This window comes from Galeopterus variegatus, unplaced genomic scaffold, assembly GCF_000696425.1.
Source record: "Galeopterus variegatus unplaced genomic scaffold, G_variegatus-3.0.2 Scaffold110, whole genome shotgun sequence".
Classification (NCBI taxonomy): Eukaryota; Metazoa; Chordata; class Mammalia; order Dermoptera; family Cynocephalidae; genus Galeopterus; species Galeopterus variegatus.
In genome coordinates, this window is record NW_007726221.1 from 157,946 (window position 1) to 185,789 (window position 27,844).

The following is a 27,844-nucleotide window of genomic DNA, read 5'->3' on the forward strand; positions in this document are numbered from 1 at the left end:
CGTACCGGCCCGGGACCGGCAACGGGATCGCAACCCTCGGTGTTGCGCCCGCACCGGGGACCGGCAACGGGATCGCAACCCTCGGCGTCGCGCCCGCACCGCGCTCAGCCAGTGAGCTGGAACCGGTCTCCACATGGGATCCAAACCCTCAGCGGGAGCGCCGCCACGCTCCCAAGTGGCGCACTCTCCAGTGCGCCACTGGGCCGGCCCATATTTATTTTTTAAAAGCTTATCATCGTTTTCCTCGACCCACAAAATGTTTTTCAAATGACAAAACGGACAATGTATAATTTTACAATCCAGTTTTTAAATAATAAAAGCTACCATAGTCTCCCTCCTCATTTTATCTTTTTTTTGTGTGTGTGTGTGTGTCCGGCAACGGATCGCAACCCTCAGTGTCGCGCTCGTACCGGACCGGGACCGGCAACGGGATCGCAACCCTCGGTGTTGCTCCCGCGCCTCGCTCAGCCAGTGAGCGGGAACCGGTCTGTATGTGGGATCCGAACCCTCAGCGGGAGCGCCACTGCACTTCCCAAGCAGCGCACTGTAGCAGTGCGCCACCGGGCCAGCCCCTCCCTCCTCATTTTAGAAATTTAATCCCATTACATATAGTCATCCCTCAGTTTCCATGGGGAATTGGTTCCAGGACCCCCCTAAGGATACCAAAATTTAGAAAAGTTTAAGTCCCTGATATAAAATGGCATAGTATTTGCATATAACCTACACACATCCTCCCATATACCTTAAGTCATCTCTAGATTATTTATAATACAATGTAAATGCTGTATAAATAGTTGTTATACTATATTGTTTAGGGAATAATGGAAAGGAAAAAAGTCTATATTTGTTCAGTACAGATACAATTTTTTTTCAAGTATTTTCTATCTGCAGTTAGTTGAATCCAGCAGATGCTGAAGCCATGGATATGGAGGGCCAACTGTATTTGTAGATAAAACTTACTAATGTGACTTAAGATGAGAAGACGTTTTAGAAATATCTGTTTAGAAAGCATAGTCTGGCCTTGTCCATTCATAGGAGAGAGAAGTAACAGTTCCAGAGGGGAAGCATTTGGTGAAGACAACAGATTAAATACAGATGTTTGGGTTCTCAGGACAGCAGTGACTGTGGATGCTTGTCTGTGGGGTGGGATGACAGAGTTCATGCTTTCCTATTTCAGAGTCATGTCTCCAACCTCCTTTGTATACGGCGAGTCTGTGGATGCATCCAACTTCATTCAGCTGGATGATCTGGAGTGTCATTTTCAGCCCCTCAACGTCACCCTTCAGGTACCCACCCTTGTCACTGGGAGCCAGCGGAAGGGCTCATGGGATGTCTCCTCCTGAATGGCAACTAAAAGGCCAGACTATTTTCAGGAGGAACCCTTCCCAGCCTGGTTGGCTGGTGTGGTGTGTGTGATCTGTAACCACACACAGAATTAATCCCTTCTCTGTCTGGCACTCTGCTGTGCAGACTCCTCTGCTTTTCAGGACTTGGAAGGAGAACTGCATCATGGTGAACATCAGCTTTCCCTAAGAAGGCATGGGATGGCCAAGGTTTAGCCAATGTCCCAGCCTGAGTGATCTCATGAGGACTCCTTTCTGTTCTGCGTCATTCTCCACCTTATGGGCAGGGGTGCTTCGGAGGCTTTGCTGTGTCCCCTTCCTCCTGGGGCTTTAATGCTGACTCAGCCAGGAGCCCACTCCTCCCACAGGGGAGCAGCCTTTCAGAAGTGCAGTTTTGCAAGAGCAGAGCCGTGTGAGCCCATGGAAACCCCCATGGGAAGACACAAACTGTGCCCTCACTGAGCCAAGGCTGGCTCACCCAGTCACGTAAGCACCATTTCCAGCAGAGCCCCTTGGTGTGGACTGTGGGCCTCCTGAAGGACACTGTTCCTTCTCTTAATTGGGGACCACAGGGTGAGTATTTTAGGCTTTGCAGGCCATACGGTCTCTGTGGCAACTATTCAACTATGCTACTGCAGTGCAGAGGCAGTCACAGACAACACATAAACAAAACATTAGTTATGGACACTAAAATTTGCAATTCATATCATTTTCATGTCACAGAATGTTATTCTTCTTTTGATTTTTTTTCTCTCCCAACTGTTTAAAGATGTGAAACTATTCTTAGCTTGCAGGCTGTGTGACAACAGGCATTGGACCAAATTTGGCCTGCAGGCCATAGTTGATGACCCCTGCTTTAAAGTGTGAATTCTTGGGCCGGTGCAGTTCAACATGTGAATATTTGCTTGTGAAGATAAAGGGACCTCAGTATCATCCAGTCCATTTCTGTCAATTGACAAACACAGGGATTTCCCAAGTGAGAAAGGACCCAGAAGGTCCCAGAGCTAGGAGAGATGGGGCTGAGGCCAGGGAAGGTCAGCATTCACTGGATTTCATGTGGCCCAGCGCCCTGCCAGCAGCTGCAGATGATGTTCAGGAGAGGGAGGTGGGCCCAAGTGGCCCCGTGGTGCACCAAAGTCCACGTCTCACAGCTCCCAGAGCTCTTCCCTGCTTCTTCCTTCCCCATGGAGAGGATGGCATCCTGGTCTGGCATTCAGTGCTATGGCCAAATAATTATTATTTTCTTACCCTGTGGCCTCTCCGAAGTGGACTTGAGGAATGACAAATAATGACAGGGTGAGGGTCCAGAGAATGAGGCAGTAAAAATTTGTGGGCTCTCACAAACAATGGTCTTCCTCTCTCTAGAGTGTTCTCCCAGGCACAAGATCTCGGAAACCATGATGGATAACACATGTCCCTAGCTCAGAGAGGATGCGCCGCCTGACCAGCTAAGCCCCAGCTGTCACATCTGCCCTTGATTTACAAGGGAGAAAGGGAAAGGTGGGGTTGGAGCTTTTGAGACTGTAGAGCCATTGCTCTGAATAGCACTTCTGTGTTTCTGAATTGCTTCTCCAAGTTGGTTTATTTTTCTCCTTTCCTTTTTGTAATTGGACGGAAAACAGGTAAAGACCAGATGGGTTTATTTTATTTTAGTTGTTTATATTCTTTCCTACTCTTAGTTTTTGAGGTGTCTTTTAATAAAAGGTACAGTCAAGAAAATTATTTCGAAGGTTCAAGTGACACAGACCATGTAATGAAGAGGGTTTAGGTGTTGAAAGAAGGCAAGAATAGCAGTTATACAAAAGATGCTGAATATTCTTATCACCCTCTGGAAAAAAAAAAAAGAAATCTGAGGGCATGCAGTTTATCCTTCCAATTGTTTCTCTGGAGGAATTTTTACAGGGAGCTTCTAGTTTGGTATTCAGACAAATATCTTTCTTTGTATCTGACCTGAAATAGGACCCAGGCTAGAGAATGGGCCCTGGGGAATGAGTGATTGGCATGGCCCTTGGATAAACTTCTCTCTGATCCACTGCCTGAGGAAGTGCATAGCATTCAGTCCGGGGCTGAGAGTCAGCTGGGTCTGGAAGATTGATAGTGTGGGCCATTGATCAGAAAGAGATCCTTGTGTGTTAGCAAAGCCCACTGTTTTCTTGAGAATTCTCTGACTCATTTTTTTGGTATAATTGTCTTCTTATGGTTGTCCTGCAGGAGGATCACTGACCAGGTTGGTGGAGATAATGACCAGGAGGTGGAGATAGTTGGGGAGGCGGAGGGGATCAGGAATATGGGGGAAATTCTTCTATATTTCCTTATTCCAGCAACAACATTCCTGAAGAACAACACAAGACTTTCCATATGAATGGATTGTTTTATGTCTTTTAAAATCTGTTATTCAACAAGCTACATAATTGTTTAAAGACTCCATGCAATTGCAGATGGCAGAAAGGCAGAAATACTAGTGCCAGACCTGCTTTCTACATTTCATCACAGTTTTTCAACAGACACAATAATTTGTTGGCCATTGATAGGCTTTTCTTGGCCTCAAGAGTCAAAGCGTTTCCCCATCTGAAAAACAACAGTGAAAAATGATGTAGATGTTTCACATGAACATTTGCAGAAAATCCAATGTTAAGACATTTGTTAAAAATAAATATGGTAATACAAGCTCTCCCATCCTCCTGGCTCTGATAAGTGAAATAATATAAATCAGAATCATTTTCTGTGCTTATCCCCCTGCATGCTTTAATTGGGATTTCCCAGACATGTCAGGGGGTTTCTTTTCAATTCTGTGCTCTCGTGTTTCACTTCAAATTAGTTATTTCAATTGTGGCTAGATACTCCTTCCTTTTCTTTTGTCTGAGGGTTGTTATTTTTGGTAAAATTTATTCTTTTTGAATCAAGAGTTGGCAACAACCGCTCATCTGCTCTATCATTTTTTTATCTATTTATACTTTGAAGAAAAACCAACTATTGCCAAAAAATGAAGACACGTTTTCTAGGGAAGAGCTGACTGGAGCTAGAACCTCATACATTCTGTCTCATGTGGAGACCCAGTTAGATTTCTGGCCTTTGGGGGGGGGGGGGCTGCCCTCTGACCTCGACTTCAGAGATTCAAGTCCTTGAATTCTCTCTCCAGTCCCTGGGCCACCAAGCATTGTCTTCCTCCATCCTACTCGTCTCCTGTTTTTTTAAATTCATCTGTTTTTTTAATACTCATTTTTTTAAATTCATTTTTAATTGACTAATAAAAATTAATCTTTTAAAAAATAATATCTTGATTGAGATATTATTCCCTTAAAGTTCACTTGTTTAAAATATACAATTCAGTGATTTTTAGTATGTCTACAAAATTGTGCAACCATCATCATAATCTAATTTTAGAATGTTTTCATCACCCCAAAAAGAAACCCTGTACCTATTTAGCAGTCACTGCCTATGTTAATTTCCTATTGCTGCTGTAACAAATTACTACGAAATTAGTGGCTTAAAACAACATGTATCTATCATCTTACTGTTCTGGAGGACAGAAATCCAAAATGGGTCTCACTGGGCTAAAATCAGTGTCGGCAGGGCTGTGCTCCTTCCTGGAGGCTCCAGGAGAGAATCCATTTCTTGCCCTTTCAGCTTCTAGAGGCTGCCTGGGTTCTTTGGCTCATGGCTCCCTTCCATCTTCAAATCTAACAGTGGCTGGTCGAATTTTTCTTCCCATGTTCTCTCTCTGATTCTGACTCTTCTGCCTCCCTCTTCCCTATATGAGAGTCCTTGTGATTACAGTGTGCCAATCTGGGTAAGCCAAGATAATCTCTTTATTTAAGGTCACCTGATTAGCAACTTTAATTCCCCCTTTCCATGTAACATAACACTCACAGGTTGCACAGATTAGGACGTGGACATCTTTGGGGGCCTGCTATTCTGCCTGTCACACTCTCTATTCTCCCTACCCCCCAGCCCTAGACAACCACTCACCTATTTTGTGTCTATCAATCTACCCATATTTTCTGTTCTCCTTCATATTCCATTTTTTTCCTTGAGTTTCACATTCAGCCTTTGCTCTATCTCCTTACTCTTATCGGTCTCTTTGTGGCTGCCATCATTTCCCTTGTTTCTTGGGATATGATTTTGGCTTCCAGAGACAGAAAATGGAGAGTATGGCAGGGAAGATAAGAGGGACAAAGTTTTATACCAAATGCTGGTATAAAATAGGTGCATAGATATCATCAAATAATATTAGCAAGTGATTAGCTACAAATTGCCCAGATACTGAATCAGCTGGATAGTATAGTAAAAATAGCCCTTTCTGTAAATGAGATCACTTGGTTTAGGGACAACCTACTTGGTCTTTGAAGGTCTCAGTTATCTCACACTGTAAAAGGAAAGGAGTTGAACCAGATCAGTGGTCTCTGGGGGTGGTTCCTGGGCCAGCAGCATCCGACTCTCCTGAGAACTTGTTAGAAATGCAAATCCTCTAGCCTCACCCTAGACTGCTTCAGAAACTCTGGGCATGATCCCCCCCCCCATGCCAATCTGTGATTTAACAAACCCCTCAGATAATTCTGATGTTATGCAAAAGTTTGAGAACCACTGGACTAGATTATGTCTGGGTTTCCACCAAGTGTAATAGGCTATGAGTACATTTCTAGGTAAGTAAAAAGAAATATAATTTCTAGTAGGAAGAAATTAAGAAAATGCTGAAAAGGAATAAGGTAATGTGAAAGTTTTGGATTTTAAGATCCATATTAGAAGGATTTGTTTTGTTGAAATTTCCCATCATTCAATATTTTACTTCAAGTCATGACCTAAATCCAAACCCTATAGTTTCTGTGTATGATCCCAAAGAATCTTAGAGTATATATTGCATGAAGTGAAATGAAGATCTGTTATTTTCCATCCAAACTTGCTGTGTGTGTTTCACACCCACAGGTGTATAACACTGGCCCAAGCACCCTTCCTGGATCATCTGTCAGCATCTCTTTCCCTAATCGACTGTTGTCTGGTGGTGCAGAGATGTTTCATGTCCAGGAGATGGTGGTGAGTTCTTCATTTGTTTTCACTGTTGTTTTCAGTTTTTAGCTAGCTCATTTGAGTTTTGTATTTCACCTCAGCCTCATGTCCACTTGAGGATCCCAAAAATTTAACTCATTCTCCCCTTTGGAAATGTATCTGAAGATAGCCAGGGGACCTGCAATACCTGAATGTCTATGTTGAGACTGTTTGGCTAACGCCGTAAGTAGACCTCTTCAGAGATGGGGAAGGGTTGGTTATGAACCTAGCTCCTGGGGCTGACTGTCTCCTGACAGGGCAGCAAGGCCCACAGTGACACATCTGAGCCCAGAATTGCCCACAGGGTAGAGGCCCAGAAAGCATCGTGTGACAGTGACAGTAGTTTCTGGCACTGCTGTCCTCTTGGGTTGCATGGACTGAAAACCGGAGCTGTGTGAATATGGATATGGAACAGGTCACCCCTCCTGAGCTGCCTGCTCAGTTGTTTACGTCCCTTACAGTAATCCATTTATGTTCCATGGTGTGTCCTTTTCTGTACATCCTGCCAAACCAGCAGAAGAAAAGCCTCCAGTGCTCTGGACTGACAGTGTACTGTGGTTTGAACTGAGCGTGAGGTTAACACACCACACGTGTACCTGTCTACCCTCTTAAGTATCATTAATCATACTAACCACTCCACCTTTCCTCCAACGTCTGGCAGTGTTCTCCTCATGGAGCGTGCTCTCCAAGAGTTGTTCACATGAACATCTACAGTGTTGTGCAGAGACTTTTTTTTCTCCATGGACAAAATGATTTATTGAACAAAACAGGAAATTTAAGTCACTCAAATTCTAAAGGTGCCTCAGAACTATGCATATCCCTTTTCCTCTCTATTGATCATCGGGCCAAGGAAAAGCCACTATAAAGGACTTTGGAGCACATTTATAAATAGCTGGCTTGAATGGAAGGCACTAGAAGTGTTTTTTCTGAAGATCTGCAGAACTGCTTGACTGTTAGTCTGGCTTAGTGGACCCTCAAACACCCAAGTGGTATGAGCTGGCTGTATTTTGTTCTTTGAATTCTCAGAAGCAAACCCTTGAGATTTTCAAAACTGTACTTAGAATTTTCACAAAGTCTTTAGCAGAATTCTCAAGGGTGGCCAAGCCTTCCGTTGGGTAGACCAGCCTATGATCAAAGGCCTAGGGCAGTTTCGTGGTATGGAAAAGCAAATTTGCTGACAAATCTCGCCAAGCACTGTATTCTTATGAACAGTCATCACTGGAGACCAGAGTGATGATGAGGCTGGAAACATAAAAGTGGATGCATGATAGGAAAGAGTGATGAGACAACAGTCCCCCGATGCTTGTGTCAGAGGCCTGCAGCCAGCACACCCTTCACCTTAAAGCCCACTGGTGCTAAGCAAGGGCATCTTGTGCTTAGCAAAGTTCCCAGCCTTGCCCCTCCCTTGTCCACCAGAGCCTGAGAATGCTCACTGGGTCAGGTGTGACTCAAAGCTGTTAACGTTCTCCACTTTGGCCTTCTGGGACTTTGAATGGAGCAGAGCTTTGATTCTGGGGATTTGGGTGGCTTGGTGCAAGTCCAGCTCACTCCTATTAGGAGAAACCAGCTCTCATTTTCCATACTGCACCAGGAGGTGACCTTAAGACCTGGTGGCATTCCCTCCCTGCCCCCACCCTCAGCTACCACCATTCCCCAGCCTCCAACAGGCTACCAAGTAGCTGGACACCAGCTGGACATGTTAAGTCAACTAAAGCCCAGAGGCAGATTACCAGGGCCATGGAGGGAAGGCCCATCTGTAATTTGTCCCCACACCCCACTGTGGCCCTCAGGTTATTTCTTTCCTGTTAAGGCTGCCCTTATGATGATGGCCCTTGATATCCATATTGCCCATGGTTATCAACCGTATAGAATGCTGGGAGTGGGCTTACTGGCTTTGTGCGCCCTGGGCCATCACTCCACCTATGGCCTGACTCTGGCACGATTTTCTGACAGTTGGTTCAGAATTCATTTAGAAGTCTCCGGGGCTGCCACTGGGGTCCCTGGGCAGGACTCACCTGCCTCTAGTTTTCACCAAAGGGTCTTCCATGCTTGCCCAAGGATTTCTTGAGGTCTGGGTGTCTGTTAGTGGAGAGTGCGTCTGCTTATATAGGAGAGACTTTTATGAGGAACCTAATGAGGTGTGACCACTCCATACTCTCAGCCTTGGTTCATGTCTTCTTTCCTTGTAGCAAATTTTCCTGAGGCCCTCCGTTCTGCTTGCATTTTATTTAGAAACAGAACCATGGTGGTGGCCTGAAGAAAGACTATCAATTTCCATCACTTCCCACCCACTGAGGTTGTGTGGAGCCCTGTGGGGACACATTGACTTCCCACAGCACAGGGGAAAATGTAGACAGGCCACTGTGGACCGAGTGTCCCTCAGGAAGCCAAGTTAGAATGATGATGAAAATAATAGAGTCAGAAAGAGGAAGAATGACAGACCTTTCTAGTCCATCTAAAATAACATCATTACAATGACAAATCGTTCTTGATTTATTCTGCAGGCACTGGCTGAGCAAGCACCTATTATGTGCCAGGTTCTGCGAAGAAGAACAAGTTACACATCTGCCCCAGAAACTTGCTGTCTTACAGGAGACAGATATATAAAATGCATTTGCAATACCATGAAACAAATGCAGTAATGGCAGCATGCCCAGGTCCAAGGGTAGTACAAAGGGAGAATGCCCATCCTGGGGAGGAGCATTCACAAAGTAGGCTCTTCTAGTCAGGGCTTAGAGGATGGGTAGGAGTTCACCAGGAGAACACTCCAGATGGGGGAACGTCACTATGTGTGGGAGTACAACAGCCAAGGGTAGTACAAAGGGAGAATGCCCATCCTGGGGAGGAGCATTCACAAAGTAGGCTCTTCGAGTCAGGGCTTAGAGGATGGGTAGGAGTTCACCAGGAGAACACTCCAGATGGGGGAACGTCACTATGTGTGGGAGTACAACAGGGGTGGTGTCTACTGCGGTGGAGCTGTGCGTGCTTCTCCACTCTCTTATGCAAATAGGCAATGGTGAGTGTTCCTTCAGGGTGTACAGCAGGTAGATATCTTGGCAGTATGACAGGGAGTACTACACCACAGTCATTTCCTGTGACCTTTGCTGAATTAATCACTCTTATGGGCTGCATTGCATGTGTGCTGTAGACCTACACCTTCATTTTCTGCTGACTTTGGAATGGGGAAGACCAGGCCGCCTGCCACCCGAGGCTGTCTAACCACAGGTCATGGACGTTGTCAGCAAATGAAACCCCTAGCTGCTGCAGAGAGCAGTGGCTTCTGTGGGCCATACAGCCCACGTGAGGCAAAACATGTCCATTTGCTCCTTAGAGAAGGTTCCTGTTTGAAGTGAGGATCTATCTTCTCTCACACAGCTTGATTGGAACTGGCCTGAAAAATTTAACCACTTCACTTTTTTGCAGTTCTTTTCTTCTGCAACGTTTTGCAGAGCCCCTGAGCACAGGTCTAAGAGAGTGCCAAGATAACGCATCTGTCACTGGCTAATGGCTCATGAAGGCAAGACCATTTGGATTTGGGAGATGGTCTGCTCCAAAGTTAAGTTTCACTCATGATGTATGCAGGCTCAAGGGAAGAGATGTTGATTTGTCTCAAGCCCCAAGCTTCACTTAATAAAGCTAAAAAGCTGTCTCTGTGAGCAGGTTTTTAACACTGGAGGAGAAGGCTTTGGGGTTTGGCCCTTGTTAATGTACAAGAAGGAAAAAAGTCATGAGTGATGACTAGCAGGGTGTGAAGGGCAAGAATTTTATTCCAAGTAAAAGTACTGGGCATTTCAGGGAACTCTAATATTAATCTAGAAGAAGCATGAAATGAATGTCATAATATTCTTTCTTCCTCCTACAAAACCCTCTGAAAATAATGACCTCTCTGGATCTCTGTCCTTGCTATTGGGCAGTGATTCTAAAGAACTGACCCAATTTCCAAGAACTAAAATAGGGTGGGGATGAAGGATAATTTTCCAAGGAAATACATCAGTAACTTTGCCTTAGGGCACCATTAGGATATTGATATCAATATATGGACACCAATATCCATTAGAATATTCCAAGTTGGTGCCAGGACTTACATTTTAGTAAATGATAAAATTCCCTGCCTCCCCATGCATGCACACCAGACAGGGCTGCCCATGTCTACTAATTTCTGCCTAAATGAGTCAGTTGATGTGGGAACTTCAATTAGCTTGTGATGAGGCTGTCCTATATCCTCATGAAGAAAAGGCACAACTGATGTATCACTGCGCCACAACAGAAGCTTAAACTTAGAAATGGAAAACCAAAGTGTTTCCGCAAGGATGATCTGGGGAAGCTTCTAATAAGGGTGGTGTTGGGGCCATCAAATCAATCAGATATAATCAAAAGCTAGAGTGGAGAAATTTCTGCTGACAAAAGAAAAAGTAAAGAATACCATTTATTGCTGTCCCAAGGATCTAGGAGCCTTTTTTGTGTGCTGTCAAATTTAATCCTCACCACACCTCCATAAAGTAAGTTTATTATCCCAAGTTGAAGAACCAAGACTCAAAAACTTGCCCAACCTCATACATCTGATAAGTAATACAGCTGAATTTGTAACCAGGTCTTTCTGCCTCCAGCGCGCACGTGCTTCCCACAGCACTGCATTCCACACCCTCCTGGGAGCACTGCCCAGTGACCAGAGGCGGGCTCAGTCAACAGGGCAGACAGATGATGAGCAGATCACCAAGAATTACCCACCAGATGAGGAGCATATACACCAGGACAGACAGGCGCCAACTGAAATCAGAAGAAGAGCTAACAATACCAGCAGGCATAATAACAAGGCAAACAGAAGATTCTAGAATAAGCAGGAATGATGTCTTCAGACTGATGCAAAAAGACAGTGTTTCCATGAAATGGAGTAAACTGAGTTATAAATTTAAAATTTTTATCATTCAAATAAAACCTCAACATATGAGCTGCGTGGTAGACTGTATAAAAAAAAAATAAAATAGTGGGTTAGAAACTTAAGGGATTTTCCAAGAATGTAATGCACAAGGAAAAAAAGTCAGTTAAACTTATTATTTATTTTTTAATAACAACCTGTGATGAAAATCCCAGATGATCTCAATATAAGAGTTAGAATACAGGGGAGATGGAAATGAAAGCAAGCCAAGATTCTTGTCTTGTTTGGGGGAAGAGTTTATGTACCAATTAGTTCAAGGCTTTGGTAAAATAAAGTTTAAATACGTAAAAATTTTAGGGACAACTTAGAAGAATCAAAACAATGTAGGACATTCAACCCAATAAAGAAGAAGAATTTAAAACAGAAAAAAATTCAAAACAATCCATAAAAAGACATCATGAAGGGAAAAAAATATATTAAATAAGATGGCAGGAATAAATCCAAACATACCAATAATCAAAATAACTGTGAATCTGTTAAATGGCTTAGAAAAAACAGAGACTCTCAGATTGGAGTTTTTAAGTCCAAGCCTAACATACTTAGAGACACCTTGAAAATTACCCAGAATGTAAGGCATCAAAAAAAAAAAAAGGCAAAGGCTAATTAAGAGAAAGCAAATGCAGCAATGCAAACAGCAAACAAAATATAATTAAAGCCCCCCAAAACCCACAAATGTTAAACAGGGAAAATGAATGTATTTCAGAGTGATTAAAGATTTAATCCACTGAGAATTTGTAAAATAAATGAACTTTTCTGTAACAATGCAGCTCTAAACACACAAAGCAATATGTGGTAGAAATATATGGAGAAACTGACACATTCACACTCACCGCAGGCAGATTTAACACTCGTGCACTTCTCTCAAAATCATCCCGCAAGGAGGCATAAAATAATGAGTATTTGAATAATGCAGCTAGCAATTGTGATCTCTTAGACATATATAGAGAGACACCAAGACAGAAGTCAGAATGTCTTAGTTTCATTACTGCTCCCTTGCTTACCAGCTACAGTAACCTCGAGAAAATTACCTTAACTCCCCACGCTTATTTTTCTCATCTGTAACACAGGCTAATAGTAGTACCCACCTCACATTGTAAGAATTGAAGAAACTAATGTATATGGAGCAATTAGCAGAGTTTCTAGGACAAAAATATGGGACTGCACATTCTTTTCAAACATATGTGAACATTCACAAATTACTCACGTATTATACCACAAAACAAACCTCAGTGGAACTTTAAAGGTCAAAGTTATACAAGTCATATTCTCTGACCACAGTGCAATAAACTTGGAATCTAAAAACAAAAGGTTAGCCAAACAAACAACCAAAAACATATTTACTATGGAATTTTTAAAGACCATTTTAATTAAATTTTTAGATAAAGAAGAAATGAAAGTTGAAGAGATGAACAAATTAGAAATGAAAGACAATGGAAGCTTGTTCATATCAAAACTAATGGAATGTAGACAAAACCTACACAGAGGGACATGTTGCTGCTTCCATGTGGAAAACAGAAAGACTGAAAATAAATGAACTAAACTGACAACATAAAAGTTAGACAGTGGACAATAAAATAAATTCAACTAAAAGAAAGTAAAATGAAGATATTAAGGAAAAAGCAGAAGTCATGAAATGAAAAAGTGAATAACAACAAAGGTATTCACATCAGTAAAACCAAAAGCTGTTTTTCTGTTTTGTTTTTGTCCAATAAAATAAACATATAACAAGATTAATCAGGAAGTAAATAAGAATGATGATGCCAAAAAACCCCACTAGAAATGATAAAAAGAACCATATTCATATAAAGATTTTTTAATTATAGGATCTTTTCATAATTTGATTCACACAGGGCCAGCCCGGTGGCACACTGGAGAGTGCGCCGCTTGGGAGCGCAGCGGCGCTCCCGCCAAGGGTTCGGATCCCATGTGGAGACTGGTTCCCGCTTACTGGCTGAGCGTGGTGCGGGCGCAACACCGAGGGTTGCAATCCCGTTGCCGGTCCCCGGTACGGGCGCAACACCGAGGGTTGCGATCCCGTTACCGGTCAGTAAAAAAGACAAAAAGGAAAAAATAATAATAATAATAATAATTTGATTCACACAAATATAAAAACCTAGTAAGATATGCATGAGGTAACAAACAAAAAAACCAATTACCTTTGAAAACAATATAAAAGTAGACAAAGACATACACCTTTAAAAGCACCAGACCCAGATAGATGTATAAGCAAGTTCTACCAAGCTTTCAGGGTACGAATAATTCCTGTTACATAAGCTGTTCTTGGGAGTAGAAGATGAACAACTCATTCTAGGAGAGTAACATATCCCCAGTACAGTAACCAGAAATGGAGAATGGGCCTGATACTGGAGGAGAGGGTCTGGGCAGGCCTGATAGACAGCCTCCACCCACCCTGTCCTCTTACCAGGTTCCTCACTCTGCCACAGGAAAGAATTCAAAGAGCAGAGTCACAGTAGAAAGTGAGAACAGAGTTAATGTAACGAATAAGAGATACAGATTTCTCAGAAAGAGTAAGGCCTGGCTCCAGAGACTGAGCAGGGCCTGAATCAAGTTTAATACAAAAGTAAGAAACATACACACACAAAGTGCAGGCTGGCTCTAGGGTGAACAGCAGCCTGCCAAGGGCAAGTTTGATACAGAAAGAAAAATACACAGTTCAGGTGAAGTGCAGGCTGGCCCCAGGAGAGTGAGCAACAGCCCCACGCTCTGCCAGGATTCTACTTTTACGGTTTCACTATCTAATACATATTCATACCATATAGTGAATATTCAACTGGGGGGGTTCCTAGTTATGTAACAGTTTTGCACATGCTCAGTTCTCTTTTTAGGGCATGCTCACTGGTCAAATTCTATCACATGCACCCAGTATATTCAAGAATATTCTGTGTTCTTTAGTACTTCCAGTGGAAGATCATTCAAAGGACAAATTCCACTTTACTGAGCGTGCTTGGCTACTAGGGTTTTAAAACTCCTTTCCACTGAGCATGCTCAGCCACTAGATTTGCATAAGTCCACTGCCTGTGGTCTCAATCTCCCTGTGTTGGTACCAAAAGTAGGTTCAATAAGCAACAGTAACTCTCCTCTGGGGTGGGGGGCACCTAGAGAAGGGACTTGAGACGTTAGGGAGTGGCTTGAAATCCAGAGGTTTGTCTTGTAACCCAAACCCCTGGAGACTGAGTACCTCCTGTCTCAGGCACACTCACCCAAAAAAAGGAAATTGTAGGCCAAATTCACTTTGAAAACGGATATAAAAATTCTAAATAAATCTTTGCATCTGCCAGGCATGAAATAAATAAATGTTTGCAAATTTATTGCTATTAGAAGAATAATGTATTCTGAGTGAAGTAGGATGTAATCCAGGAATGCTAGGTTGCTTTTTCATGAGGAAACTGATTAATATAATTTGTTATATTAGTATTAATATTAAAAAGATTAAAAGAAAAATATTCAGATGATAATCTTATAAGGGCTTCTAAAACACTAGAAATTAAATTTAACATTTAATTTATGATTTTTTAAAAAAATTCCCCGGGCCGGCCCAGTGGTGTACTCGGTAGAGTGCAGCGCTTGGGAGCACAGCGGCGCTCCCGCCGAGGGTTCGGATCCCATATAGAGACCAGTCCGCTCACTGGTTGAGCACGGTGCGGGCGCGACACCGAGGGTTGCGATCCCGTTACCGGTCACGAAAAAAGACAAAAAAAAGGAAAAAAAAAAAAATTCCCCAGTAAGGAAGGCATAGAAGGAAACTTACTCAACTTGACAGAGGTTCTATCAGAAACCTAAAGAAAACTTCAACCTAAGGGAGGAACAAGGTATGAGTTCCTGCTATTGTCTCTTTAGTTTAGTAGTGTTGGAAGATTTTAACAATAAAAAGAAATGAATAACCTTTATTGTAAAGAACCAAAATACTCCTATTATAAACAATGTTATCATCTTACTAAAACATCCCAGAGAATCAACAGACTGAATGTGAGGACTTGTGAGTCCAGAAAGTAAAAGCCGAGGTGAACTTGTAAACTGCCTGAACTTGGAGAGCATTCCCCAAGCCACACACAGTCACATTGGCTAAGGGTGGAAGCTTCACTGGATCAAGATGTTTACGTACAATCTCTGAACAATCACTGGCTGATTACTAAGCTATGTTTTATCCAGGACACATCTACAGTGTAAAAAAAAAACCTGCCCAGAAACATCAGAGGTTGCAAACTCCAGGGGAAGCAGACTCCACAGAGTTAGTCTAGACAAGTCACTAAAACAAAAAAAGTAACAACAACTGCCCCCAAGGGGAGGGATAAGAATCCAGAATTACCACAATATATTATCTAAAATGTTTAGTTGAAAATATATATATAGATAGATAGATAGATAGATAGATAGATAGAGATATATAGATAGATAGATAGATATATAGATATATATAGATGAAACATGCAGAGAAACAAGTTAGTATGAACCCTGCACAGGGGAAAAAAGTCACTAGAAACAATCTCTGAGGAACCCAGATGTAGGACTTAACATAGACTACAAAGCAGCTATTATAAATGTTTGAAGAACTAAAAGAAATCATGTTTAAATAAAGTATGGTAGCAATGACTCATCAAATAGAGAATGTCAATAACATTATTAATAAGTAAAGTAAATGGAAATTAAACAAATAATAAAATAGATGGAAAAAGTAAAAAGAACCAAATGGAAACTCTGAGATTCAAAGTAAAATACCTGAAATAAAAAATCCTTTAGAGGAGCTCAGTAGAAGATTTGAGCTGACAAAGAATCAGCAGATTTAAAGATAGATCAATACAGTTTATTCAATCTGAAGGACAGAGAGAAAAAAAGAATAAACTAAAAATGAGAAGGAACGAGCAAAGCTCAGAGACCATTGATGTGCTTATACATATAATTGGAGTTGTAGAGAGGATAAAGAGAAGGGGGCAGAAAAATGTTTGATGAAATAATGGCCCCAAACAGTGAAGATGTATAGACTATTCATAAATGATGTGAAGACAATTGGCTGTCCATTTAGGAAGAAATTACAGGAAACCTGCATCTCACAGAAAAAAAGTTAAAAGAATTAAAGTTATATGTAAAAAAAAAAAAGTATTAGCAGAAAGTACTGAATATCTTAATAATCTTTGGATAGGAAGCCCTTCTTCCTAAGTGAGTCATAAAATCCAGAAGCCACGAAGAAAAAATTGACAGATTTAAATCTACAAAAAGGTTAAACTTTTGTGTGATCAAAATATAAACAAAGCTAAAAAATTATTTGGGCGAATATATTTACAACATAGTTAACAGGCAAATAATATATAAATTTCTTCTGCAAAACAATAAAAGCCAAAAGTTATAAAAATGGGTAAAGGGATATAAATAGGAAATTCACAAAAGAAGAAAATTTAATGGCAAATAAACATATGAAAATATGCCTGACTTCACCAGTAATCAGAGCAATGCAAACTCAAAATGAGTTTTTTCCTTCATTAAACTGGCAAAAATCTAAAAGATTGTTAATATCCATTGTTGGTTAAGATGAGGGGAAATAGACACTTTCAAATACTGCTGGTATGAAAGGCAGACAGGAACTGTCAAAACGTAAAATATGAATACCAGCAATTCCACTTCTAGGAACCTGTCTCAAAATATGCACATAATATATCCACCAGGAATTTCTAACTATTTGATAGTAGATGTGGATTGTTATGCTTCTCAGCATAAATGTAGGCTTTTCCTATTTTGGTCAAGTAGAAAATAATAATACTCTTAGGATTCTGAGAGGAAGCTGTTAGATTCAGGCTAAAAAGTAATAGCAAATTTTTATTAAGCACTTACTGCAGATAAGTACAGTACAGAGGCACTGTATCAAGTACTTTACCAGGACAAATTCATTTAATCTTCATAATAATTTGGGGAGGAAATGGAAACACAGAAGACTTAGAGGGACAGCCCAGGTCACAGATTTGGTAAGTGGCTATGTTGGTCTTCACTTTTAACCCTTAGACTGTACAGCCACCTGCAAAGTGTCATGCCATCATTTTGTCTAGACGAGTAGCTGTCCAACAGCATTACCATCACCTAGAAGTTAGACATGTGGAAATGCAAAATCTGAGCCTTCATCCAGAACTGCTGAATCAGAATCTGCATTTTAACAAGGTCCCTGAGTGGTTCATTTGTGCATTAATATTTTAGCAGCCCTGGTCTAAAATATGATACTTAAATCTCTCTGCATTTCCACTTCCTCATCTATTAAATGGTGATAACAGTCCCTGCCACATGAGGCTATTGTGGGATTTTTTTTATCCACATGTTCATTCATTCAACAAATACTTTTCACCCAACATATTCCAAGCACTGGGTTGATATGGAGAACAAAACAGACAAAAAATAATTTCCAGCCCTCCTGTAGCTTACATTCTTGTGGGGAAAGACAAATTATTATTTATAAAACATATAGTATATTGCATGATGGTAAATGCTATGGAGAAAAATAAAGGAGGCAAGGGGATAAAGAGTGAAAAAGGTGTTTATTTAAATAGAGAGTGATCAAGAAAGGTCTCACGGAGACCTTCATTCAGGCTGGGGAGACCAAAGCTATCTTCCAGGAGTTTGTGATGAGATCTTTCACATGAAGGCCTTGCCAAGTCTGTGTTCCCTGGGAATTCTCTCCCCTTTGATTTTAGCCCTATTTGATTTCTCTCCTTTGAAGTGTCAGCCCCCATACTCCCCCTGCATGGTGTCCAGACTGGACATCCAGAAGTCTCTGTATGTGCTCGTTAGCGTTCACTCTGGGAGAGTTTTCTGCCACAATGTGAATCACTCATTTCGCTGGCAACAGCAGTGACAGTGATGCTGATCAGCCGGCACATTTCACATGAGAGAAGTCCTGGGTTTTATGATTTAGCAATGCTAGGAGGATGATTGCAACAAGAAGTCCCCCCTGCAGCAGACTCGCTGGACACCAAGATGTAAGTGGCACTTTAAAGCAACTCAGCAAATAACCCAAAACAGCAATGAACAACTCACATTTCTTTTTCAGCCTCTACTACTCTCCTCTGTCATGAACACACGCTGCTTTTTCCCTCCTCCTTCACCCTTGGTTTTTTCTGTAGAAATTCAAGGGCTTAACTTGAACCAAACCTGCTTTCTGGGTTAGAGGCTCCTTCTAACAAGGCTTTGAGGTTTAGAAACCCTTCTCCAGCAGGAGATGGATTTACAGCCCCAGAGTGGATTGGGGGGATTATATGATCCCACCCTCTACTTTTGGACAGAATACAATCGAGACATCTCCCCAATGCAACAGAGCTGTGTTTCCAGCAAGTGCTCTTCATTAAGCCATTCTAGTATCCCTCAAATCCCATTGTTATGACTATCCTCAATTTTTTGTGCTCTGATTTCCCCCTGACCTTTTCTTAGCTAAAATAGAAAACAGTTGCCTAGTTCCCTCTTGTAGAGAAGTTGAGCTATTACCTAATCATCCTTTCCCCTTCTCTTCCAAAAAAGTACAATTCCTTTAATTCTCTTTTTCCCATCCTAGGGCATCCTCTTTGTTCTCTCCATTTTCTCCAAATAAATACAAATTTAAAACTGAGCACCAAATACTGTGCCTCTTTATCCAACCTCTCATCACAAACCGTTGTTACTCAGGCAGTGAGGCCCAGGTTTACCATTTGAGAAATTTAGTCCTAATCATTTCTCTATGCCGACTTCTAGTCATAGTAATTTCTCTGTGTAATGCTCAGAGATACCTCTATGATTCTCTGTAAAAAGATCTACAAGGAGATCTTAATGGCCGGAATCATGAGATCCAAAACCTGCATGACCTCCCACCCACCTTTCCAGGTCATTTTCTACACTATCCCCTGCCCCCATCCTTACCCCTACCTTGTCTTCTAGCCCCTCTAGACCATGAAGGTTTCTAAGAACTCAAGAAATTTGTGCTTAATTGAAATCCCTAAGTAGAGGTGTTTTGTCAAATTCCCTTGATTCACAGCAGAGGTTGCCTTAATTTCAATGTGAGATTAAGTAAGAAGGTGAAACTTTGAAATAAGAGATTGAATCACTTATCAAAAATGAAAGCTTCTAAGAGCAAGCTTAAACTCCACAGACTTTGGTCAGAGATGTTATGAAAACATATTCCATCCCCTCCCCACCCCTCTCTCTTTCTCTCTCACACACTCTTCTGTTGATCTCAGCAATGGCCCCAGACCATTTTCCTCTTCTTCTTTCTGCACATATATGAATGTAAGGTGAATAGTCAAGTTCCTGAAATGGGTCAGGATTAGGTTTGCTTTAAATGTCCTTCTCAACAGAAGCCAAACACTTAAAAGAAGGGGGATGACTGATTGAATTCTGGAGCAAGGGTTATGTTGCTGGGCTCTTGGTCAATTTGAGCTTGGCCAGAGGGAAAAAGCGTGTGTGTTTCTGTGCACAGATTACATTCAACACGTACTGCCTCGGGAAGGTGGGGATGGTTTCAGCCCAAGCTGTCCATGTGCAGTACAGTTCAGAGGCGTCCCTTTAACCCGTGTGGACAGATCACATAAATCAGGCCAAGCAGTGCCGTGTCCCTGCTGGCTGAGGGCGTCTTGTGCTTACAGCTGCCATGACATCTGGAAACATTAACGCTTCCTTACCAGCATGTGGGCCAGTTGGAATGCCCATGCTTAGGTGCCTGGTGTTTTCTGGCCTCCAACATGAATAGGCCTCAAAAGTTGGTGATTATGCAGTTTACTTTCCTTCATTCCTTAAAAGCAACATGACAGAGAGCCCTGCCATGGCAGGGATGATGGCTGTTACTGAAGTCGATAACAGGAAATCTCACTGAGGATAAACAGTGCTCATCAGCCATTGCTGAGCAACACATGGTTCTAATTTAACCTGCCGAGGACTAATTGTGTGTGCTTCGGAAGCACAGAAACAGGAAAGCGCCTTTCTGACATACATACCAAGTTTCCTCGGACCAAAAGGAACTGCCCCAACATCGTTAGACACTGAGAAGTAATTATCTCCACAGCTGTCAGGGAGCCAACTTCACTTCTCTTTAATTATCTGAACTTGTGGCCTAAAGCACATTTCAGGCCTCCCATGAAGATCTTGAAACTTTACACTTAATGAGTAGCATGTCGGTTTCACTTGTCATTGCCAGAAAAGAAGTTTAAGAAGTTAAACAGATGGTGACACATGAAACAGCATCCAGAAAATGACTGTCATTTCCTTTTGATAAAAGGGTGATAATAAAGGCTATGTCTCATAAATGCAGAGACAACCCCGTGAATCCATAGGTGTACTACCTCACCCTTTAACATGAGATGGGTGTGAGCTTTGTTCTTTACCATAGATGGGCCTAAGAACTAGAACCGGAATTTAAGCAAACAGAGGCAATTCCAAGGACTGTGTTGTGTCTCGTACCGGGGCTACTGACTCATTTATATCCAAATCAACAGACCGTTCTACTTCCAAAATGGTTCATTTTCTGTGGAAGGAAAACATTTTTGGTACGCATGCCACGTGCTCAGATAACATATCTGTGTCTTGCTTCTCCACTAAACAGAATCTGACCGCATCTGGAAATTCTTCTGTGTCATTGCTTCTCTGAAACTACTTCCCATCTGTATCACTTTGACTCCAGTAAAAGGCCATCCCCATGCTTGTGCAATGGGCCTCATCTGGGGGACTTGTCTTGCTCTGATTAAATGAATTCTGTTTTATGAGGCAGCCTGGTGGTGGCCTGCACTCTTGACTTTCCAGCACGAAGGCCTGTCACACCCAGAGCAAGCGGGTGGGAGCGGGGTGGAGGACGTTGTTTTAGCCAAACCCTAAAGCTGATGGAAACAAAATTCACTGTATTTTGTCATAAGAAGTGGACGTGTTCATAAAATAATGGCAAACTCGTACAGAAGTCAACAGATATGTACAACAGATTATGCTCTTCCTTTCCTCTGGAACTTTGGTTTTGAGGTTTTCCTCTTTATTTTCTGTTTCTGTTTTCGTCTCAGTAACACCCTGACCTTTCACACCGAATACAACTTTTTACAGTGGTGATTGCCTTAAGGAATGGGGAAGGAGTTGGGGAAAGCAAGTATTTTATTTGGAAGACAGTTTTCAATTACAGAAAAGACTTCTAGAGTTAAAGGTATGATCTTTTTAGGCATTTAAAGTTACTATCTTTTCTTTTCTGTGATTAAACTATACTGGGTCATTCTTTGACTTCTGTCCCCTCCTGCTCCATCCCCAACTCTGCAGATTTGGAGTGGGCTGTTATTTATGGACAGCTTTTATATGCTTTCATTTACTCTTTTCAGTTCAAAAACAGAACTCCTTATTTCAGCTCTTTATTTAATTGCCTCTTTATTTGAGCATCCCATTTATTTGAGGAGGGATTGTCCAAAGCTAGAGCCTCATATTAACTTGCCTCATGTTGTTGTGATCATTAGTGTTTTTTCTCTTTGGATTTTTGTCTATTTGTATAAACGTATTGGAACCTCTAGCTACACATAGAGGTAAATATCAGAAAATCAGAACTTGCTGAAATGATAAACAAGACATCTCTATTCACAAAGCAAAAGAATCCATCACTCTTCAGAAGGATCTACCAAAGGATGCCTTTGAGAACTCCTCATTACCTTTAAATGATGTGATGCATGCACACATACAACATTGGGTTCTCAACCTTTCGAATACATTAGTAACATAAGGTTAGGCATATCCATAATAAGGAACTATCCAAGATTGTTATGGCTGTTTCTCTGGCCTTATATTGAGCAGTGTCATTACAATTGAAAAATCAGAGTAAATTAATGGAGCCTTTGAACACCCACCCCTTATAGGTTATTCTAGACCTGCATTATTACAAAGTCTTGGAATGAATGGTGATACATGAAATTATTTGTCTCAGGTTTATTATCAAAATATTGACATCATTTTTTACAGTTTTTGGTCAATACCAAGAAGCTCGCAATAGTAAATCTTAGCAATGTGACTTAACATAAGATATGATATGAAGGGTGCTGTAAGACTGTAAAGCAAATGTGAATCACATTTTGCTGAATTGACAGTATGTAGCTATCTTACCTTTCTAGTAGTAAACATCTTAGGTTGGCCTAATTAACCAGTTGGTGTCATTTCTTGGTCATTTTATGAGTACTATTTTTATTTCAAACCTTGGAGTCCTAAAGTTAACATCACCACAGCCATTGCAGTAAATGTTCAGCCTTCTGTGGCAGGATGGGGACTTCTTTGGTTCCCAGAGTAGGCACTAGGTAATTGAATTAGCAAAGTATGCATTCAAAACATTCTCTGAGTTTTCAAACTCAAGGGGCATGTGAATTCAGAGAAGCAGGCAGTAAGTCGGGGTCAGGTCATGTTTACCCAGTTGCCATCAGCTGTGATTGGTGTAACATGATATGGAAAAGTGGCCCAGGGATGTAACAGAGAACATAAAGCCAATGGCTAACAGAGCAATGTGAGTTAACATGAAACACACGTTGTTCAAAAATGAACCTATGCCCTTTAATCCAATTCAATTCAACAAACATGGCTTTTAGATCAAACTGTACCCAAGAACCACGTTGGTGATAACTCCAAGAATGGCTCATGGGGAGTACTGTTGTCACTGAGGTTGTTCCTCTGCTAGTTCAATCTTCCATTTCCCTTTTATTGGCTATGTACTACATTTGACGGGCATCAAGCCAGGGACCCTTTGGTGACCCTCCCCATCCTTGGACCCCCAGCTGGCTGGGGTTTACTCTCTAGAAGTTTTCTTTATCCATCTAGATCCATCACAGGTGCCACCTCCTATGAGTCAGGAATGCAGATCATGACAGGGTTGACTTCATGGTGGGGGTAGAAATTTGTAGACAAGAATAATCACAGTAGGAGCTGTGCTCTGAGGGCTGCGAATGGATGAACAGGAAGATGGTGCTCAGGATGTGTTTGGGCTTCAGCATGTGGAACTGTGGCTATGCAGCCTGGGCTCAAAGAAGGTGGAGTGGGACAAGGAGCATCCTGGTGGAGACTTTGGAGATGTGCTTCCCACAGATTCAGAGCTTATAGGTACATGGCAGGTTACTTGACCTCTCTAGCCTCAGTTTTCTCATCTGTGAAATGGGGGTGAAAATTAAGGAGACCAGATGTCACAGTTGGCCTGACACATCCCTGATAAATGTTTCAGTCTGGCTGTTATATCTGGTTGACTCCCCAACTTCACTCTCAAAAATGTCCCAGTTTAGGCAATAAATTATATGGTCACACTACTGATAATAGTGCCCTCCACACTTGGGTGCTGTAAGCATTCAATGTATGCCATAGTGCTTAGAATAGCACCTAATGTTACCTAGTATTCCCTTTTATGTCTGTACTCAGTATAGAGATGGAGCCATAAGCAACTAGAATTAGTCCCCAGGGTGATGTGCTTGGGGCATGAGACTTAGAAAAAAGATAAGAGGACTTTTCTGCCCCTCCAGATTTCAGGCCCAGGGACAGGGACTGTGTTAGGACTACTCTCTTCTGGTGACCTGGGAGAGCCTTGTGTCCTAAGTCAGCAAACAGCTCTTACAGGTACCTAATGGAGGACTCTCTCCTGAGCTTACGACTGGGAAAGGCCTTCTTTCCTCCAACCCCTTTCAGACCACCACAGCCTAAAGAGTATTTAGTAAAAGCTCTAGACTTCCATTTTCTACCTGGTGGCAGATGATAGTAACATTCAAAATGAAAGATCAACATTTTTTCAGTCTCAGACCCAAGGAATCAGCCCTGATTCATGCTTCACACCCAGTATTTCATGAAGCTAGGTCTTGCCACCTAGAGTGAACAGGGGGCCCTGTGTCCTTTGACAGGCTTAGGACCGTGATGGCTTCTGACCACAAAGATTTCCTTGACCAAGGCTGACCCAGACTTTTCCACCAAGTGATGTTCACTCCTTGGGCTCCCACAACCAGGGCTCCTGACAGTTTCCCAAATCACTACCATCTCTTGGTTTAAACTTGCACAATATTTTCTTTGGGGTAGAGGGAAGGACAGATGCCAGCAGAGAACCCTCAATAGCCACCTTGGCAGAATTTAGCCTTGACACTGTGTCCCGCATCCTCTTGTCTTTGTTTGTGCGTGGTAAAGTCCTTTGGTTCAAATTCCAATAGCCATGGCCCTCTTCCAGCTTCCAGAGGTCCTGGAAGATAAGCAGCCATGTCATGGGAAGCGTTTTGACTCAGATAGTCTGGGAAATGAATGAGAAGGGAGTAGGCAGAGATGAGCAGGGGGTCAATGGCCACAGAGTCCTCGGCCAGCCAAGGAAATGACATGGTTAGACATGAGCTGGGTGGTGCTTGGGTTGTCTGTAACACATGAAGAAAGCATTACTTCCCCTTGATTTTGAGCAAAGAGAGTGGTTGAAACCAAGTAGTGGGGGGTAGGTGGTCAATAATTGCTTATCTACATAACGTGAGATTAGGTGACCCCACGCTCTAATGAAAATGCACAGATAGTCCATGAAATATAGAATTAACAACTGAGGACAACCTTAGTGACCATGGAAGCCAATGTCCTAATTCTATAGATGAGGAATCTGAGCCCCCGGAGGCCCAAAATGGCACAGCTGTTAGAAGGCAGAACTAGAGCTGAAGCCAGAGACCATTGGGTGTTCAGCAAGAGCGTTTGTGCCACAGAATTTCTTCACTGGGTGCTGGACGCTGCCAACAACCAACCACATGACCTTGAACAAGTCACTGAACTTGGGGGCCTCTGGTTTCTTATCTGTCAGCCGAGGCCACGGGACCACATGATCTCAGAGCTGGCTTCCAGAAACAACATTCCAGGATGCTCTGTTCCCCTTCCAGCCCAAGAGGCAGCAGAGAGGCCTGGCCTCCCAGGCACTTTTATCGCCCATGGTCTGGGCAGGAGTTTTTTGTTTTTGCCACAGCAGCAGAAATGGGTCAGGATGGAGGACTCTGGGATTTTCAAGTTTTTAGACTAGTCCTTCCTTCCCTTTATCCCTTCCCTGTGACTAGGGAGAGAACAGGAAGGGATGGTTTCCCTCCACGTATACTCACTCCTCTATGACTTCACCCCAAACCCATCCTCAGCTTTCACACCTAAAAGGCAGTACAGGGAAGTGGCTATGAGCAGATCTCTGGAACTAGATGGTCTGCATCCCGGCCCAGCTCTGTGGCCTGCTAGCCGGGGGACCTCCGTTGGTCATCTGGCCTACCCTTGCTTCTCAGTTTCTCTGTCTATAAAATGTGGATGGTAATAGCACCTGCCTCACAGGGTTGTAGTGAGGACTGGACATTAATGTGTGAAGACCACTCAGAACCTGGCCCACAGCAAGGGCTGCACATGTGTTAGGTGTTGTTATTGTGGCTTCACATATGTATCCATCCAACACGAGTCCCCCCTTGGTGACCCTGGCCAGGCACTGAGTTGCTGAATTTTAGCTGAGAGAGCGTCCACAACAGGAGTAGCTGGTCTGAATTAGACCTGTGCCGCACCAAGCAATCTCCAATCTCCCTTTGAAAGGGAACCACCCTGAACCTCCCAGAAAAATGTTGTTTTCCCCAATTGAAGTGATTCCTGTGTAACCACAGTCAGAGCACAACTGGCCAAGATTTTCATTCAGCACAGACTCTGTCTCCATTTCACTTCTTCACATTCCACAACGGGCAGATTAAGTGTCACAACATATCATATCATGTCATCATCATTACCCTGTCCACAGGCCACCCCAGCAACTCCCCATGCAAGAGGAAAACTAAGTTCTGAGCACAGCTCTGCCCTCCAGCTAGGGTTATTTCTCACACCCTTGCCCTGCCGTTCCCTGCTCCCTGCCCCTCTCTGCTGGCGTCTTGCGGCCGGATGTCAGCTGCTCACACCCAAAGCACATTAGTGAAGCTGCCTGGGTGGGGACTCTGTTCCGAGCTCCTTCTCCTTGCCTAGAAACCCGAAGCATCAATTTGCAGAGCAAAGAGGAACTCAACCCCCACCCCTGATTTTAATTACGGGTGATTGCATCCTACAAGACTCAGAGTTTCTGTTTCTTTAAACCCAGACCAACTGTGTTTGGGTGGCCAGGCCTGGTAATCTTAACAGAGCAATGTGCATGCCTCAGGGCTCCAGAGGACTGTTCTCCAGTGGTCTATCAGCAGATGTCCACTCCAGAAGACAAGCAGGGAAAGTAGAGACCCACGTGCTTCAGAGGGAAAAGGTGATGGGAGTTAGGGGTATGAGTACGCCCACTCTAATTGTCAAATGCCCAGTGAACATAAATGTTTTCCATCCACTGCATACTGTACATGCCTAAATATAGGGCAACCCCCAAATGACACCCCCCCTTCCCTAATGAGGCAAATTTAACAGTTTTTAAAAATTTTTTGATGAACTTAATAGGAATCAAAACTGTGTTTGCCTTTGGGGTGGGGGTGGGAATTGACTGGAAAAGGGACTGAGGAGCTTTCTGGAGTGATGAACATGTTCTGCAGTTTCACTGGGTTGGTGGTTACTGGGTGATTTAATTTGTCAAAATTCATCAAACTTGCACTCTTAAGATCTGTGCATTTTAGAGAATATAAATTTTGCCTTAAAAATTTAGGAAAATGAGTGAAATAATCAGCTATCTACTCATAATATTTAATTTAATCACATAGTTGCATATTTAAAATCATATAAGAATAATGTATTAATTTATATTACTCTTTCATTGTCACGTTTCACAAAATTATTTTATTCAAACGTGCGTCTTTTGAGATCAACGTATATCCTTACTAAGCCACTTTTTTGGTCAATAGTTTTCCAGAATAAATCATCTTCAATTTGTCTAATTTATTTGAAATGCAAAACTTTTTAATGTGTTCGATGTTGTTATTTTATTGCAACACACAAATATCCGTTTGCATAACACTGCAGCAGTTGTTTTTCTCATTTGTCTAATAAGTGAATATTCATTATCTCACCATATGAGCAGCTTACATACTGCTTTCTAAAATGGGATTCAATATATTTATCACAACTTTCAACAATCGCGCTCAAGGAATAATCACCAAATCTGTGTTGAACTTTATTGCCTCCTTTCCATTAATTCTCTCTAGTGAGTTCTAAAATCATCCAAAACCAATGTTGATTGAGACCATTTCCAGCTGGCATGTCTTCCCCAAGTTTTCTGGTTCAAATATAGTAATTGAGAAAGTCCCAAATTATGAGAGGCTTGGCTTGTAAATGACAGTAAGTCCCAAATTGTGAGAGACTTTTAAAGGCAACATTCTCTTTTCTAGTAGTTAGTTTGAGGGAACAAATCTTCACCTTATTTATTTTCAGATGTATATAATAGATTCTGGAATGTGTTCATACCAAAGATAAGCTAAGGATTAATTTAGCAAATTTTGGTGGTCTTGTTTTATAGTTCATTATTTAAAAATTAGCATGGTTAGCTTAAGTTAGAATTCTCTTTATGTAAAAACTTTAAACTTTGCTCCCTACCACAAATGAGAATTTGAAATATTCTTGAACAAATTCATACACGTTATAT

The 27,844-nt window shown here is 42.1% G+C and overlaps 1 protein-coding gene across 1 annotated transcript in view; it reads left to right on the plus strand.

Moving 5' to 3' along the window:
* ITGA9 (integrin, alpha 9) overlaps positions 1 to 27,844 on the plus strand; it is a gene marked incomplete at its 5' end in the record, with an annotated part of 177,511 nt that overhangs the window by 111,029 nt on the left and 38,638 nt on the right. The window contains 2 exons of the mRNA XM_008586608.1: positions 1,178 to 1,286; positions 6,267 to 6,374. Coding sequence (XP_008584830.1) covers positions 1,178 to 1,286; positions 6,267 to 6,374 — 217 coding nt within the window. The remainder of the gene's footprint in view (positions 1 to 1,177; positions 1,287 to 6,266; positions 6,375 to 27,844) is intronic.